The 16,987-nt window shown below is 36.6% G+C and overlaps 1 protein-coding gene across 1 annotated transcript in view; it reads left to right on the forward strand.

Annotated features, from left to right (window-relative positions):
- LOC130048696 (hemicentin-2-like) overlaps window positions 1–16,987 on the forward strand; it is a 169,074-nt gene that overhangs the window by 126,869 nt on the left and 25,218 nt on the right. Inside the window, exons 9-11 of the mRNA XM_056145717.1 lie at window positions 8,078–8,365; window positions 11,344–11,475; window positions 15,188–15,206. Of these exons, the coding sequence (XP_056001692.1) occupies window positions 8,078–8,365; window positions 11,344–11,475; window positions 15,188–15,206 (439 nt within the window). The remainder of the gene's footprint in view (window positions 1–8,077; window positions 8,366–11,343; window positions 11,476–15,187; window positions 15,207–16,987) is intronic.

The following is a 16,987-nucleotide window of genomic DNA, read 5'->3' on the forward strand; positions in this document are numbered from 1 at the left end:
GTTTGGGTTGAACGGTTTTGTTTGGGGAACGAAAGCTGAATGGTTTGAATGGAGTGGTTCAGCGAGAACGGGCAATCAAATTAGAATTAGATGCTAGATCCGCTCACATACTCGCTACACACAGATCTAACAACATCCCATTGAGGGTCATGTCAGAAGACAAATTTGCATGAAAAATTAACCAATCGCTACAAAGGTGGACGTATCATCGGCATCCAATGAGAATCTACATGATATACTGTATTTGGTTACTTATCAAATATGGCGAACGATGAACCGCTTTGTAGATATTTGATTTCGAGGCTTTAATACATGAACAAGAACAGATTCTTAATGTCTTCTTTGTTGAAGTATACATGAAAATATCCCCCGATGTCGCCATAGTTTAAAATCTAAACAAAAACACGCGATAAACAAGTCACGATCACGGGTGCCACCATTTTTTTCTCTTCCGTACGTAAACAATGCATGGCATTCTGGGATAATGCCCTACTGATATGAAGCGGGAAATTTAACCTCTGACGTGACCTTTTATGGGATGTTGCTATATGTTTGTGTTGCGAGTATGTGAGAGGATCTAACATCTAATTTTAATTAGATTGCGAAAACGGGGCGCTTTTTATCGAGAATGAAACGCTTTGAGAAAGGAAAGCAACAGACAGTTCTCACCAGGAACGGAACACTTTGGGAACGAACGGTTTAGCCTCGATTTCAAATTCTGTATTTCAAACGCTTTCCGTACTTTTAGTTCATACATATATTACGAGAAAGAAATTTGATTGTTTTTAATTTGTCGATAGGAGATTTTGAAACAAACAAAATATCAAATTAAAGAATATAATTTCAGAACGTATAACTCTAAAACTGATATGAATTAGACATGTTTTGGAGAAAGTTTTGGAGAATTGGAATGTATTGTTTACGTGTTAGTGTTTCAAATGATGTGCTGCCGTCTTTTAAAGTAGGTATGAATTTATCTGGGAAATAAGGGTTGCTAGGGTAACGGTTTACATATATAAGTGAACAGGAAAGTTGACCAAGAGTCCACTCTATATGTCCCTGTCTCAAGTAACATTAGTTTCATTGATATTCCTCTTTAAATTTTGACAGTTGTCTTCAAAGCTTTCTTCAAAGCTTTTTAAATATGTGTTCCGAATGGGCACCATTAAGTGTTCCATCAATCACCATGATAAATCACCTTTGAAAATTGTGGACATTCCCCTATCAAGTTAAAACGGAAAATATATCATTTTGAAAACAATTTTAAAATCATTTATTATTACGTTACATCAATTACATAAACATGGAAGGTGAAGATAACGAAGAGGGATCAATCACATAACGCCTATAAGCAATGCAATATAAAAAGGTGGGCAGACACAGACTCCTGGACATACCAGAGGTGGGACCAGGTGCCTTGGAAAAGTAAGCATCCCCTGGCCACCGGTCACACCCGCCGTGAGCCCCATGTGTTGATCAGGTAAACTTAGTTAGCATGTATTGGCCTATTCATTTTGGATATCTTCATTCTGAATATAAATTAATGTTGAAGATAACAAACAGTAATCAATGTCATAACTTCTAATAGAGAGTTGGGTAAACTCAGACCACTGGATATACCAGTGGCGGGACCAGGTGCCTAGGAGGGGACACTATCCGCTGTCTACTAGTCACACCCGCCGTGAGCCCTACATGATGTAAAAACTTGTACGGTACCAATTTTGATGCACCAGATACACATTTCGACAAATAATGTCTTTTCAGTTTAGAGCAGTTTAGCGCATTATACACACTCTATTTGTAAATGTAATTGTTCTTTTAAAATACTTCTGATTTAAGTAATCAAAACAAATAATAAAATCCGGACCTGAAATGACCTATTGCGATTGTTTCTTTTTAAACAAGAATGTTCTTTTCTATTAATTACATTACATATCGTTGACTTTGCCGATGTGGAATTAAGGCATATTATTATGATATTATAACTATATTTATATATACCTTCATTCCATTTTAGAATATGCATAACTGCAATTAATTTAAACTGTTAGTTCAGCAAGGAATATTGTCAAATCAAGAGCTATGGTCTTTTATCACTTCGACAAGCGTCATGTTGACCTAGAATGGCGGACTGACGCGCGAGCTCCAAATGATCATACGGGAAGGAACGAACAGTTTTAGGGAACAAATGCTTTGATGGAACGAACGGTTTTCGATGAGAACGGAACGTTTTGGACTGGGAATGAAACATAATAATAATAATAATGATATAATAATAATACTTTATTCCAATAAGTCGACCTGAATGCTTCACACACTATTCTTTCCCAGGTCCTTTTACCACTCAGATCAACTCAATCGATTCCATCTAACTTCAAATGTGTGGTGTTTTCCGCCACAGTGCGCATGCAGTAACGTATAACAAATATCGCTGATCAAGTGAAACTACTGACAACTCCCGCGAAATAAAGTTCATTTTAGCATACAACACTCTTAATGCTTGTAATTACACTGCATTTCTCTTTGAGAATTTTTTCTCTCGAAATTGAGCGAATGTTTGTAACGAAAATTCGTAGAATTTATTTTAAACAAAAAACATATTTTGATCACTACTTTCTGAAAGGAGGGTAAATATACGTTCACATTTCAAATATAAGGTTTATCTACATATCAATTATCATCACACATCGGAGGTTAGTTGAAGGATACCAGCATCTGCCGAAGTTTGTCGAATGGGCCTTCCCATCGATACATACAATTATGTACAAGAATAATAACTTAAAGCAAAGTCTTAAAAACACGAACAAGTCAATATCACTTAATATGATTGAATATCAGTAATAAATACCTCAGCATGAAAATTCTATGCAACGTCTAATCTATTTAGTATAGATATTCACGCGTCAGGGATGATACAACTTCGTATTTCCCTCTCAAACATTACATTCCCCCATTATATTTCACCCGTTCTGCAGCTTCGTGCATTATTCTTTATTTTTTGTGAAGGTAGATGTAGTTTATTGTGAGTCACAATAAGTCCGAGTCCATGTACATTTATTGTTCATAAGACACAACATATACGGGTCTCAGATATACAGTTTTGAAATCGTCTGCTTTTAATTGATGTAAAAACAAGCGTGTGGATCAGCATTCAAGGAGAATGGAAATACAAGAAATGGTTATCATATCACTGAACTTCGTTGTTTGTACCTTCTAATTAATACATTGACTGCGCTGTGTTACCACTAAGGCAATCTCAGCTACATACAATGCATATATGGCGGACTGCAAAATGCATTTTTGTAGTCTTGCTTTGTTGCGGTATAATAAACAATCTATTGCATGAATGTTCTGGAGATTCTATGATTGTTATAACTATCTGGTTCGTCAATACAACCTACCTGACGTGTTTCATATAGATTGTTAGGCCGTTCTTGGCACACTGATTTTGACTACGGATAACTCTGTTTACCTGATCAGTGTATAGGGCTCACGGCGGGTGTGACCGGTCGACAGGGGATGCTTACTCCTCCTAGGCACCTGACCCCCCCTCTGGTGTATCCAGGTATCCGTGTTTGCTCAACTCTCTATTTTGTATCGGTTATAGAAGTTATGCAATTGATCACTGTTCGTTATCTTCACCTTTCATGGATGTTCTGGAGATATGACGATTTATTCACCCAAGAGAAATCATTTTCCCCTCGGGCGATAAGATTGTTCTTGGTTGAGTAAATCTTCATATCTCCCTTACTATGAATAACTGTATGATATTCCAGATTGTGAATAAAAGACAAATTCATATAATGTATATACAAGAAGAAAAAAGCATACTTAAATAGTGGTACGGCAGCTTGTAATGCATTTCTCTACATTATTCTTAAAAAATATGTTGAGAATGGGTGAACCTTATGTGTTGTAGTTTGTGCAACAGGTTTACACCCGAGTATTGTAAAGAAGTTTTAGAATGCTAGTATCAATAAGGTGAGTGACCGGTGCACATTATGCATGTATCTATACGAAATATCCAAGAGGTATGGACCGATAATGTCAACATGTATTAATATCAAGAGAATTTTTAACATAGTGAGAACTTCACTTTCATCAATTTGTTGAATTCCAAAATGAGTACCATCATAAAGTTTTGATGTAACAAATTGCTGTCGAATATTTGGGCTATACAGATGTTTTGCCAAATTTTCTAAAAGCTTACTTGACACATTCATGGGATGTTTTCGCCTCCTAAGCAGCTGATCCCACCTCTGGTATATCCATGGGTCAGTGTTTTCCCACCTCTCTATTTTGTACTGATTATAGGAGTTGTGAGATTGATCACTGTTCGTTATATTTACCTTTCATCCACAAAATGAGAATTAAAAATATTCACTATATCGTGATAAGATATCTACTATTGCCGCGTTAGAAAACAAGTTTGAAGGAGTTATGATGAGAACTGGTTTAAGTATTTCCGCATTTCTTTTGGACTAGAACATTCTTCAATTGCAGTATATGATCATTTTCCATTGTCTATAAGTATGTTTACCTTGTTTCCATATAGTTTATAATTTTCCATATCTCTTTTGTCTGGTAAGAGTCACATACATGCAAGTGTGTAGCATCAATTTCTTGTGTTAGCCATTTTGGTTGAAGTTTGCTCTTTAATCGCTTAGTTTTACGATTTGGATGTTTCTCAAATAATCTATTGAATAATTGATAGGATTCAGTTAAAATATCATTTGAGTTATGTATTTGAAGGAGGTTGTTCAATTATGAATGTTGACAGTCTTGTGGAAAGTTACTTTAATTATTTTTATCTAATGCCCCGATATTGCAATTGAATTTCGATATGATTTTTTTTTTGCTGCATGCTGTCAGTTTTTCTTGAGGCACAGATACGGTAATGGTCATATATAGCACTAAAGGATATGTTATTTTCACACACGTTTTCTGTTTTATTAGCACAAAAGTAATCAAGTACTTGAAGTGCTATTTACTCTTGTTAGGGTTGTTATTGCTTGTTAAAACCAGACTCTTCGAAAACATATGTCCAAATTAGGTTTTTCTTAGGAAGTCCACATTAAAATCATTTCTACGCTTATTGCTTGTGTTATTAAAAATAAAAACCACAATTTCACCACCTGCCCTTAAAGAGCGACAAATGCTTTCAAAATCAAAACACTGAATATACAACGCAGAATTGCTTATTTGTTCATTCCAAAAGGTTTCAAAAGGTCCTAGAATATTAAGAATTGTTTGTTTTAAAGACGCGTTTTGCTTTCCTCAAGTTTAGACAGAACATGACATACATTTCATTTCCCAAATATTGGACCCTTTTTAATTAGTCCACAACCGTTATTGTGTGAAATCAAAAGTAGATACAGTAGGATTATTGCTATTTACAGAATTAAAAACCTCCTTGGTATAGATACTCTTATTTGCCTTTAGATGTTTAGACGTAATTGCCTGAGTAGTTCAATCACATAAATTTTGTACAATTGCCCAAAAATCATCATAATGGTGACATGAACAATCAGGCTTATTGCAATATGAACATATGTCATTAATAATTGAATAGGCATTGCTGTTTGACAAGAATGATAGAGAATTGTTGTCGGCTACACATTCGTTGCGAGTTTTCTAAAAGCCATGATGGCAGAGTTTGTTTTTGTGCCCGAACTCCCCACAAGTCCAGCAGCCAAGTTATCCCCAGTGCCTACAACCGCGAAATGTGTTTACTTTCTCCACAGAACCCCCCCCCCCCCCCCCCCCCAGAAAGTTGAATGAATTGAAAGGTGGGAATCCGACATCTTCCCACTTCAATTAACGCGTTCACCAACAGATTTAAGGATATCTTCGCAACTTTGAAATAATTTGAGTAGCGCCGCGGTGCCTCTGTCCGATATGTATCCCATATTTCCAAGCACAATTCCTGGTGAGGGTTTCCTTTGCTAAATATGTTTGTAGGAATCTTTGTACCACTATACATTTCACTTATTTGATTTCATTTACCGCACTTGTGTCTGTATCATGTCTCGTTGGAACTTCAGAAATATACACACTAACATTTGGATTCCTGGTTTGGAGATCCAGTAATTGTTTCTACAAAGTCATGCTTAATTGCCTCTGGGTCTCGTTGTCTCGTTCGTCAATACAACCTATCATTGGGTCAAATGCTGTCTGACGTGTTTCATACCGATTGTTAGGCCGTTCTTGACACACTGATTTTGACTAGGGTTTGCTCCATTTACCTGATCAGGATATAGGGCTCACGGCGGATGCGACCGGTCGACAGAGGGTGCTTACTCCTCCTAGGCACCTGATCCCGTCTCTGGTGTGTCCAGGGGTCCGTATTTGCCCAAATATCTGTTTTAAATTTGCTTGTAGGAGTTATGAGATTGATCACTGTTCGTTATTTTCATCTTTCATATGCTAAACGCTAGAAGATATTTAATTATGTTCAGAATTAACTTGTTAACTGAAAAAAAAATCCGCTTTAAATGAACGTTTACTGGTATAACCGCCGTGGTGGTCTAGAGCACAGGCAATTATATCACTTGGCGTCTGTGCTATGACTTATCACAACCGTTTTGACAGTGCCGATAACTACCCAAAATAACATCAATAATATAAATCGTCAAACGCCTGTGCTAAATAAAATAATAAGACATTTTTCTCTTTATAATGACTTGCTATTACCATTATGTATGCACTGCTATTGATGAAAAATAGCATTTGATTCTTTAAATCGTTAAGGTCTTTTAATCTTGTATGGGTAATATAGATGCTTCGGTAAAAATGGCTGTGATAAGTCAAAATGCAGACTTTCTTATACATTTTCAGTCACTTGAGGCAATTAACAACTACCCTTTATCAATTCGGGTAAGAAATTCAACTTCGAAATAATATTTAATGCTGCACATGCAATGTAATAGTTTGTTACAATGCTCAATCATTCTGTGTAGTCATATAGTGGCAAGGCCCAACTAAAAGTCGACCAAAATATAATAGGCGTTTTTCCTAATTTATTTCGGCATATCTTGAGAAGTATACGAAATTTTGGGATGAACTTTGGAGGCAATGTAGATTGATTAAGTATAAAAATATTAGAACACAAAGTATAATATTATATAATTTGGTTTATTGTTTTTACATCGCTGAACTTTGTTACCCTACATGTATATTTAGAGCTATATACCTTTATTCTTTATTGATAGTAAATTTGACCCAAGCGATATAATTACCTGTGGTTTAGAAGTAGAGTGTTCGCCATGAATGCGAAAGGTTGGTGTTTGAATCCCGGCCGCAACAGATCTAAGTCGTTAAAACAGGTATTGACAGTTTCATCGCCAAACGCTCGGCATCAGGCTTGAATGTCAAGGGTCCACGGAGATGACCTTAAAAACGGATGCCCCGTGTCACAGTAGGTGTCACACGCTAAAGAACCCTCACTGCTCAATGGCCGTAAGCGCCGAGCATAAACCTAAATTTGAAGCCCTTCGCCGTTCTTGGTGACGTATCCATATGAGTGAAAAAATCTCGAGAGGGACATTAAACAAGATACAATCAATCCATTTACTTGTATATTTTAGCCTATGTAAACAAAACAAGCATTGTTTGTATAACAAAGATATGTGAGCTATGTATCTCTGTTGTATCTCAACAACTAAATTTTTGCTGACTATTGGAAATATCTTAGTTAAGCATTCTAAACATTAGAAATAGAAAAATAAAATTTGAAAACTTCCCGCTCAAGACGTGTCCATGTCCCTATAAAAATAGTATTTAAAGTGTATCGAAAGTGTGAAATTAAAACTCCCTGTGTGAGCATATCAAATGGGATAGTTTTGTAGCCTATATGCCTCTTAATATTAGAACCCTGTTGCTGCCAAAATTTTCAACTGAATAGGGTTCAGTAATAGATGTGTAATATGTATGCACCAATGAGATCAGTATTGGATCAGAAAATACTTAGTTATAGCATCCAGCTCAGGTGTGCTCGAAAGCTAAGGAGGTAACTTCCTTGAGTGCAATGTTTTCACAATAACTTTGTCACTAATGCTACCTATGATATTACTTACAGGGCCACCATTGAAACCCACTAATTTAACATTGGTATGTGCCACTTCGTCAGTAAAGTTATCGTGGATTTCTAACTTTAATGGTGGAGACAGTCAGACATTTAAGATTTCCTATTCCACTGTTGGGGATTCTACCTATAAAGATCTAGAGACCATCAGTGACAAAGGATATGACAGACTTCACAGTTACACTCCCAGTATTGAGTTACAGGGGACAGTATGCTTTACAGTTACTGCCTCCAACATGTTTGGGAATTCTACATCAGATTATGTCCATTGCATTCTTAAAGGTAAATATTATATTCAACAGTCACCCCTGGGATATTTCAAAGGGAATTTCTGAAAGCCACTCACTATCAGAGATGCAACACAGCGTAGTTTCCGTCATTTAGCATCGATTAGTCCTTCCTTTCAAAAATGCGTACTGGTAATTAGAAAACAATTTTAGAAATGGTTATTTCATCATTAATGACTATCATAACAAACGTTTCACATATGCATTTAGACCTATATATCCATATCTCTAATAACCGTACATATGAGGTTTCGTTACCATGCCAATACCTACAAGACACCTTACGTTTGTAGAGAATCATACTCGGGCACACGATTGCGAAGCAAACACCTTGTCGATCGGACTACTGCGACCGGTCTATGAAAAAAATGAATATCTATTATTGCAAATAAATTGGCTTTGTGCTAGGTATTCATTGTCGGTCTCCAACCTTCTATTAGTTTGAATTTGATGCAACTCGGGTGAATTGTTTTCTTTTTTCGACAATGGTTGAAAACAGGAAATTATCCACGGTATTCTTACGAAATTGTTACTTTGAACAAGGTATCAAATATTAATTACATGTAAAATAGATATTCATTTTGACAGTTTATAGAAAATACTAAATATACAGTGCACGTAAATTGATTATAACACATTTAATTTTTCATCATTAGAGTACCAGTACTTAAAGGGAAAAATCAAACAGGAAACTGGAAAAACATTTGAACACTGATATGATATTTCACGGGATGAACACACGCACACTCAAAGAAAATTGAAATGAAGCTGGTGATATAGAGATAATTATTCATGAATCTTTCAGCTTAAAAACACATACGGACCATAACAAAATCTGAACTTGACATGGTAAAGCAATGTCCAAATTTCAAATAAATATATCTTAAGTATCATCAAAACGGTCAGGAAAACGTATTTGCCGGAATGACAGACAGATGGACGGATGAACGAAGTGCAAACTTAAAGTCTCTCTAGGCTCCGACGGTAGTGGACTAAAAATCGAAAGCTAAGAAAATGTCATTACATTTTTATTTAGAAATTTCTTTGCACTGATTTGACGAATATAAATATTTTTCATAAAGTAATGTCATTATGATGGAATGCTCTAAATTTTCTTGTTGAATTACATATTTCACTGTAGATCACTTCGTTGATCCTCGACCGCACTGTATCTTATTATTTCACAGCCAAAATCAGAATAATATATGCACTTTTCAAGAAACCATCTGCTTGGTCATACAGGGAATTAAATGTATGCTACCGCTGAAGCGGATAATTATATATTTTGTTAATGTAGTAATGTGTGTTTTGTGTATGATATGGATATATTTTCTGCTTTATGATTTAAGAAATTAAACTTATAATTCGTTGTTTCATGCATGTATCAAACGAAACATTGGATGGAAAACGTCATCAATGCACGTAGCGCATTGATGAAAAAGTTGTCCGTCCAAAGTTGCGTTTGATACATGCATCAAACAAAGAATTGTAAGTTTCATCTCTTATCATTTAATTATGTTTTCAAGATAGAAAAACAAATAATTTCTCCGGTCAAAAAGCTTGAATTAACGTTTTTGAAATGGTGCGTAGGAATACATATATGTACGAATGAAAACAACAGCAACATGGCATGGCTGTGTGTTCAGGTCAGGTACAGTTACTGTGCAGATTTATATGGATTATACGCCAAATTAAAGGTGCAGTGGTTAAAAGCTGAATTAAATATATAGGAAGAAAACAAATGGTGACTGGATTTATGCTGCATTGTGTTGGAGGAGACGTTGAACACTGGTTGTGTCGTTGGAACGGTGGAATGCAGCTCGACTCCATTTCAATATCGAGTACAAAATTCAACACCTCTTCATCTAAAACTCACTTGTTGACTGCGTTCGATATATCGCAGTTCAATTTCATTAATATTTACCAGATCAGACGTCTTTTTCTACCAGAAAGTGGATCTACGTCATCAAGTTGACTATTCTGCCACGTCATTGCCTTTGTATGTTGTTTCATTAAATTAATTTGTATTTTATTCATATCTTTATTTGTGCTTATTTTTGATAGCAATGAAAAACAAACATCAAACGAATGCATTTCGTTATATATAATGCTTGTGTGGAAAATCCAGTTCTATAGATAGCGTTAAAATTAGAAAGGGGAAGACGCATTCCAGAGAAAAGTATTCCGGCGTGCTTAGTGCAGATGAACTCCAAAGGAAATTTTGACACAGAAATCAAACGCATTTTTCAACCAATCAGCGTCGTTCTTAAGTCATCACTTTAAAAGTTATTAAATGATATATAAATGAAAATAAAAGATAAAATTCAAGTTCTGTCATCTTAAAAGTGAAAAGAACGACCAGTAACCAATTTCACAAATCTCATAAAGAGTATAAAACCAATAGAACGGCAAACACGGACTCATGGACACATTAGAGGCGGGTTTAGGTGCCTTGGAGGAGAACGTATCATCCGCCAATAGACTATACCCGCCATGGACTCTCCATCTTGATCAGGTACACAGAATAATCTAAGTGTTTCAAAAGGCGTACGTGAGAGTATTTTCTGTGCTTGATCAATTTCGAAACCAAGATTATTTAAAGTCAGCAATTTTACAAATGTTATGGTTACTGTTGTAATAGTCCTGATAACTCCGTTTACTTAATCAAGACGAAAGCTTACGGCGTATGTGAACGGTCAGCATGGTATGTTTACTCCTCCAAGGCATTTGATCCAACCTGTAATTTTTACAAGAATCCGCCTTTACCATCTTCTCAATTTTGTATTTTTAAAGGATTTACGAGATTGATTACTGTTCGTTATCTTCGCCCATTTTATACATTAAGGGAACTATTCAAGTAGGAAATATGTATACCATTTCCCCAAATGCTTGTTTGAGAGAAAGGTCAGTATACATGTACCCGATAGACACGGCATACTTTTTGTTGATTTTATTTGTCATTGTAATTAGTAGGAATACAAGAGGAGGTCAGCCGTCAGACGGAGACGATTGTCGGCAGTGTTGTCGGCAGTGTGGCGTTCACCATCGCTGTTTCAGTCCTTGTGATCTTCCTTCGAAGGCGTTATAAATGCACCTGCATCATAAGTAATGTATAAATATTTCATAAGAATTGATATGTTTTGAATAACATGTCTATACACATTTCAACAGCGAATCTTTTTACATAATTCAACACTTTTCTTAATACAAAATTTCATATATATTATTATAAATTTTATTCGCCTGTCCTCTGTCCGTCCCCCATCTGATTTGTGTTTAGCTCATTTTCAAATATACTAGCGGAAAAAAGAAAATGTGCATTGTAAAATTTCGTATAATTTTTCTATATTTATTGTTTATGCTTATAAAATCTAAACAATCGATAAAGGTGATGCTTTTTTAAACAATATCGGATAGTACCCGACTCATATGCACGGACGTTTTCATGGTTTGTGAACACGTTGTTTATTGAAGTGTTCGTACGCACGATTTTTTCTGGCTAATACTGTTTGGAGTAAGAAGTGTAAAAGGTTTGTTTGGATACTATTCGTTACGGAAAACACTTTAGTTTTGACAAAATTTACCCTTCTGTCATGCCACGACTCGGCGAAAACCAACGTAATCGTGCTGTTGGGATGCTTCAAGCTGGAATGGCACAAAATATCGTAGCAAGAAACTTTGGAGTTCATCGGAACACCACCCAGTCATTATGGAGAAGTTTCCAACAATATGGTAACACTCGGGATCGACCACGTTCTGGGCGTATTCGTGTGACGTGGCGTCGACAGGACAACCATATTAGACTTGTGCATCCGATAAATCGTTTCCAGAGAGCAAGTTTGACTGCTCATAGCATTCCTGGACTTCGACCAATCAATCCAAGAACTGTCCGTAATCGTCTACGCGAGCACAACATCAGACCAAGACGTACAGCGGTGCACCCAATACTGCTTCAACGTCATCGTATCATCATCGTATCGCTAGACTAGCGTGGTGCAGACGACGTATGCGATTCAGAATACAGGACTTGGACAATATTCTGTTCACTGATGAATCCAGATTTCATTTGGATAGCAGTGACGGCCGTTGTAGAGGGTATCGTCGCGTTGGGGAGCGGTGTCAGGATGCTTGTGTTGTGCAACGTCCACAATTCGGTGGAGGTAACACTTTGGTGTGGGGTGGAATAACAGCACGTGGAAAGACCCCTCTACAAATTGTCAATGGAAATCTCACCGGCGTACGCTATCGAGACGAAATTATTCAGCGAAATGTGTTACCAATCATACGGAGACAGCAAAATCACATAACTCTGCAGCAAGACAATGCAAGGCCACATGTTGCACGTGCAGTCAGGGACTTTTTTTTCAACAGAATGTCGATGTCTTACCTTGGCCGGCTGTTTCCCCTGATATATCGCCGATTGAGCACGTCTGGGATGAAATGGAACGACGTCTACCCTGTTTACCAAATCGGTCAGTGGCATTTGGTGATTTGGGCCAGGCTTTAACCATATCTGAACACTTTAGTGGCATCAATGAGGCGCCGTTGTCAAGGATGCGTGAATGCAAATGGTGGTCACACGCGTTATTAACTTTGTTAATTCAAGTTCGAATACAAGTGTCTTTCGAGTGTGCTGAAATTGACGTTATTCAACGTAAACAGTAATGGAATATGAAATGTTGTAACGAATACATTTGTTAACAGTATTACAAAAATAAAAGAAATTCATTCTTATTTTTTGTTATTTTCTTCATATATTAAATAATGCACATTTTATTTTTTCCGCTAGTATATATTCGGTATATCTGATAGTTAAACTTCATAGACAAATATTTTTTAAAAAAAGGAACCGACCCTTGATCGATTATTCATCTTGGCACTCGTATTCCCACCTCCAGTTTTTTCATCGATTTCAAATTTCTTGGTTATTGACTACAACACGATTACGAATGCATATATTTGCATTAGGAGCAACTTTGAATGACGAGTTGCTTTTATGCTGGTGATACTAGGTATGATTTCCATATTATGTTTGGTGACTTGTAAAGAACAGTAAGATTTGCCAATCAGAATTCCATGAAAGAATTCCGTTGTATGATAGTATTTATTATACTATTTACTTGTTTCAACATCATGAACTTCGTACGTCTACCGTTAATCTATATATCTTAGTTCAAATAACAAATTCCTTGAAATCATTATATAATTCATCTCTGTTTTTGTATTTTCACACTGTACATTATATATAGTGGATATTGCTAAATAACAATCAAAATCCCGAATATGTATCTCCAAAGTTAATATTAAGGTACACACCATCAAATGTCCATCCGAGGTCATTGCGTGATAAATCTGACCAACCTGTTGTGCATCGCTTCCACTCAACGACTGGTGGTGAACATCTGCCCTAATATTCGATCAAAAATCGTTATATTACTTTTTTTTTCAAATTAAGAATGAAAATTCGAATTTCACAAGCGCACATTCGTCAAAATTCACGTTTCTGTTTGCGTCCATTATTTGCAAACAGAACTGACATTAAGGTACTACCAAACAGTATTCGATTTTGGAAACACCTGTGGCCTCGCTTTTCACGTTTGCAACAGGTCAGTACATCAGAATCGGGCTGTATCGTTAACTCACGTGTGTAACAAGCGTTCATTTCAAAACAACAACGGTGCTAGCTATGGCATCACAGTCAATCACACTACGTTACAAATATATGGTGAAGTATGAAGCGCGAGCTTCGGGGTGGCTACAACAACGCTACCATTCAGAGTCTCTCTAATGCGGCATAAAAATCAAATAATCGATGCAATTGGCTCATTTGGGCTGACCAAAGCACCAGTTACCCGTTGTTTGTGTGTAGCACCAATTAACGGGGAACCAATTTAACATTTACGCGGCGTTTGAGTCAAGCGTTAGTAGCAACAAGTAATACAAATGACACTAGTCTCGTACAAAATTTATAGCGCGAAATTCTACGTAAATAGCTCAGCATTTTCGTCGCAAACCATGCATAGTGTCTCCGTTCACACTATATCATAGCCGTGGCTGTATGATTAAGAAAACCCTCGACTTTCAATTACTTAAGTTCATATGCAAACTAATCGGAATGTTTCGAGGGATAGAAGGAAGCGGAATAATCCGAGGATTACCTATCGGGAAAACTGACAAAGTACGCATAGCCTCTGTTATTAAGGCAAATTTCGTTTAACATATAACTATATGACATATAACTATATACTTGACTTGCCTCTAAGAGTGATCTGTCATCGTTTTGTCTGATATTATTTGTAAACAAACGCCACGAGTTTAACCTGTGGGTGCAGCCAATAAAATATGTTATTGGCCAATAATTGATTGTGTTAATTCATCAAAATCGAGGTTTTCAATTATCAAACAGCCACTATATCAGGTAGGGTAGTTACTCCCAGATTTAGTAAGCGTGGACAGCAATCCATGATGGTCTCAGTGTAATTAAGTCCGGGTATTCTCTATGCAATATATAAGTAACATATCACAGCATCACTGTGACGCGGACAACTTTCCTCTGTTATGGTCTCAGCAGTAAAACTGATGCAAGGGAATTTCTCTTACATAAGAATAAGATCATTCCATCTGAAGTCGGGATTTTAAAGCATACAAATAACTTAAAGCTCTGTACTGTTATTTACCGATATCAACATTTTGCGAGTGGGCAATTTATGTTGTAGGATCGCTGTACCCCCATGACTGGGCATTCATGAATTATTCACATATCTTGTACATGCTTTATGGCTACGATACACAATCCTTTTCTTTTTTTATTTTGTAGAAATGGAGATAGAGCGCATGTAAGTTTCGCTAACATCACCTATTGCAATCATTTCTGCATACTTGTAGGGTGAAATGAACAGTTTTGAATTTATGTCTAGTCTCGAATGCAGTATTAAGTAACAAAGAAACATAGATCATTACAGAGGTTTTCAAAATAATATTTTGAATGTTTCTTTTTTCGAAAGCTATATTTAATTTGCTCCTGAGTATCGTCTGTTACAGTCCTCTAAGTCTCCATTTAGCACACAACACTTTCCATTAAATGTATGAAAAGGTGAATATAACAAACAGTGATTAATTTCCTATAATCAATACAAAATTACGAGTTTGGCAGACACGGACCCTGGATATACTCGTAGGAGAGGCGACATCAGGTACCTAGAAGGCGTAAGCATACCCTGTCTACCAGTCTCACCCGCTTTGAGCCATATACCTTTACCAGGTAAACGGAATAGTCTGTATCTAAAACAAATGTGTCCAGAACGACCTAGCAATTGGTATTCAACACATCATACATTGTCGGAAACCCACGGTCGGTCTCACTTCTTTTACCTCCCGTTGGAGACAACGCCGACATTTTTGCACAACTCATTAAAATGCATGACCTTATGTGATATATCGAGGACCAATTGGAATCCCCGTAAGTATACCCGGAACACTACGGGTCTGCAGAAATGGCAGCGCCAACGGGTTTCCGACGATGTACGTCATACAGCATTTAACCTAATGTCAGGCTGTTATATCGACCATATAATTCTCGAAATGCTGTATATGACCATATTTCCTTCAAATGAGTAGTGTGTTATATCGTAACTGTAATCCATGTGTGGAAAGGTGGATGCAAAAACGACCACGAAACTTCTTCGAGTTTACTGCTAAAATATAACACGTATTCCACAGGTCTGGTGACCAATGACTATAAACGCTTGTACTTTTTAGAATATTACCATGATAAATAAAGCATATGTCTTGTTACATACTAGAAATTAATATTTTGTGTGATGTTATTAGCCTAACATCAAGTAGATCAAAACAATAGGTTCATGGCGAGTATGTGTTGTCAACATGGGGGCTCACTTCCCCTATGTACCCTATATCACCTCTGCTGTTTCCATGAGTTTGTGATTGCCCAACTCTCCATCTATATATGTTTTAAAGAATTGAGAAAATGATTGCTGTGCGTTATTTTCACGTTTATCATTCTTTGTAAGCTTTGTCTTATAACAACCATGTAGAAAAATGCACAGCTATCAATAACATTTTTAAAACTTAAATGTTCGGGGGATCAAGGGGCATGCGCGATATTCACATATGGCTGGTATATTTGGTTAAGTGGGTCAGGAATTTAACACCAAGGATAGGTTAAAGTATGTACTCTGATTATAGTGATTCCCCGTGTAGTTTTTGTGTATTTATCAGTCGCAGTATTATGGAAATTCAGATGACAGATTCCATATCAAATCTCTTATTTCAAATGTCGGATGAAGCATCTCAGCATCCGTGCGGTAGTCTAGTATTATTGCAATGTCATCGCACCGGAAGGGCTTGATTTCGATTCTGCATTCCTGTAAATGTGTGAAACTTTATCGTTTAACATGAAATGTGAAGATGATGAACAGTGATAAATCTCACAACTCCTATAATCAATACAAAATAGGGAGTTGGGCAAACAGGGTCCCTGGATATACCAAAGGTGGAATAGGGTGTCCAGGAGAAGTAAGCAGTCCCTGTCGACTGGTCATAACATATTTCGTGATTATTCATTCGTCAAGTACGTGATATTAGAGATTTAGGGATA

This window comes from Ostrea edulis, chromosome 1 (assembly GCF_947568905.1).
Source record: "Ostrea edulis chromosome 1, xbOstEdul1.1, whole genome shotgun sequence".
Taxonomy (NCBI): Eukaryota; Metazoa; Mollusca; class Bivalvia; order Ostreida; family Ostreidae; genus Ostrea; species Ostrea edulis.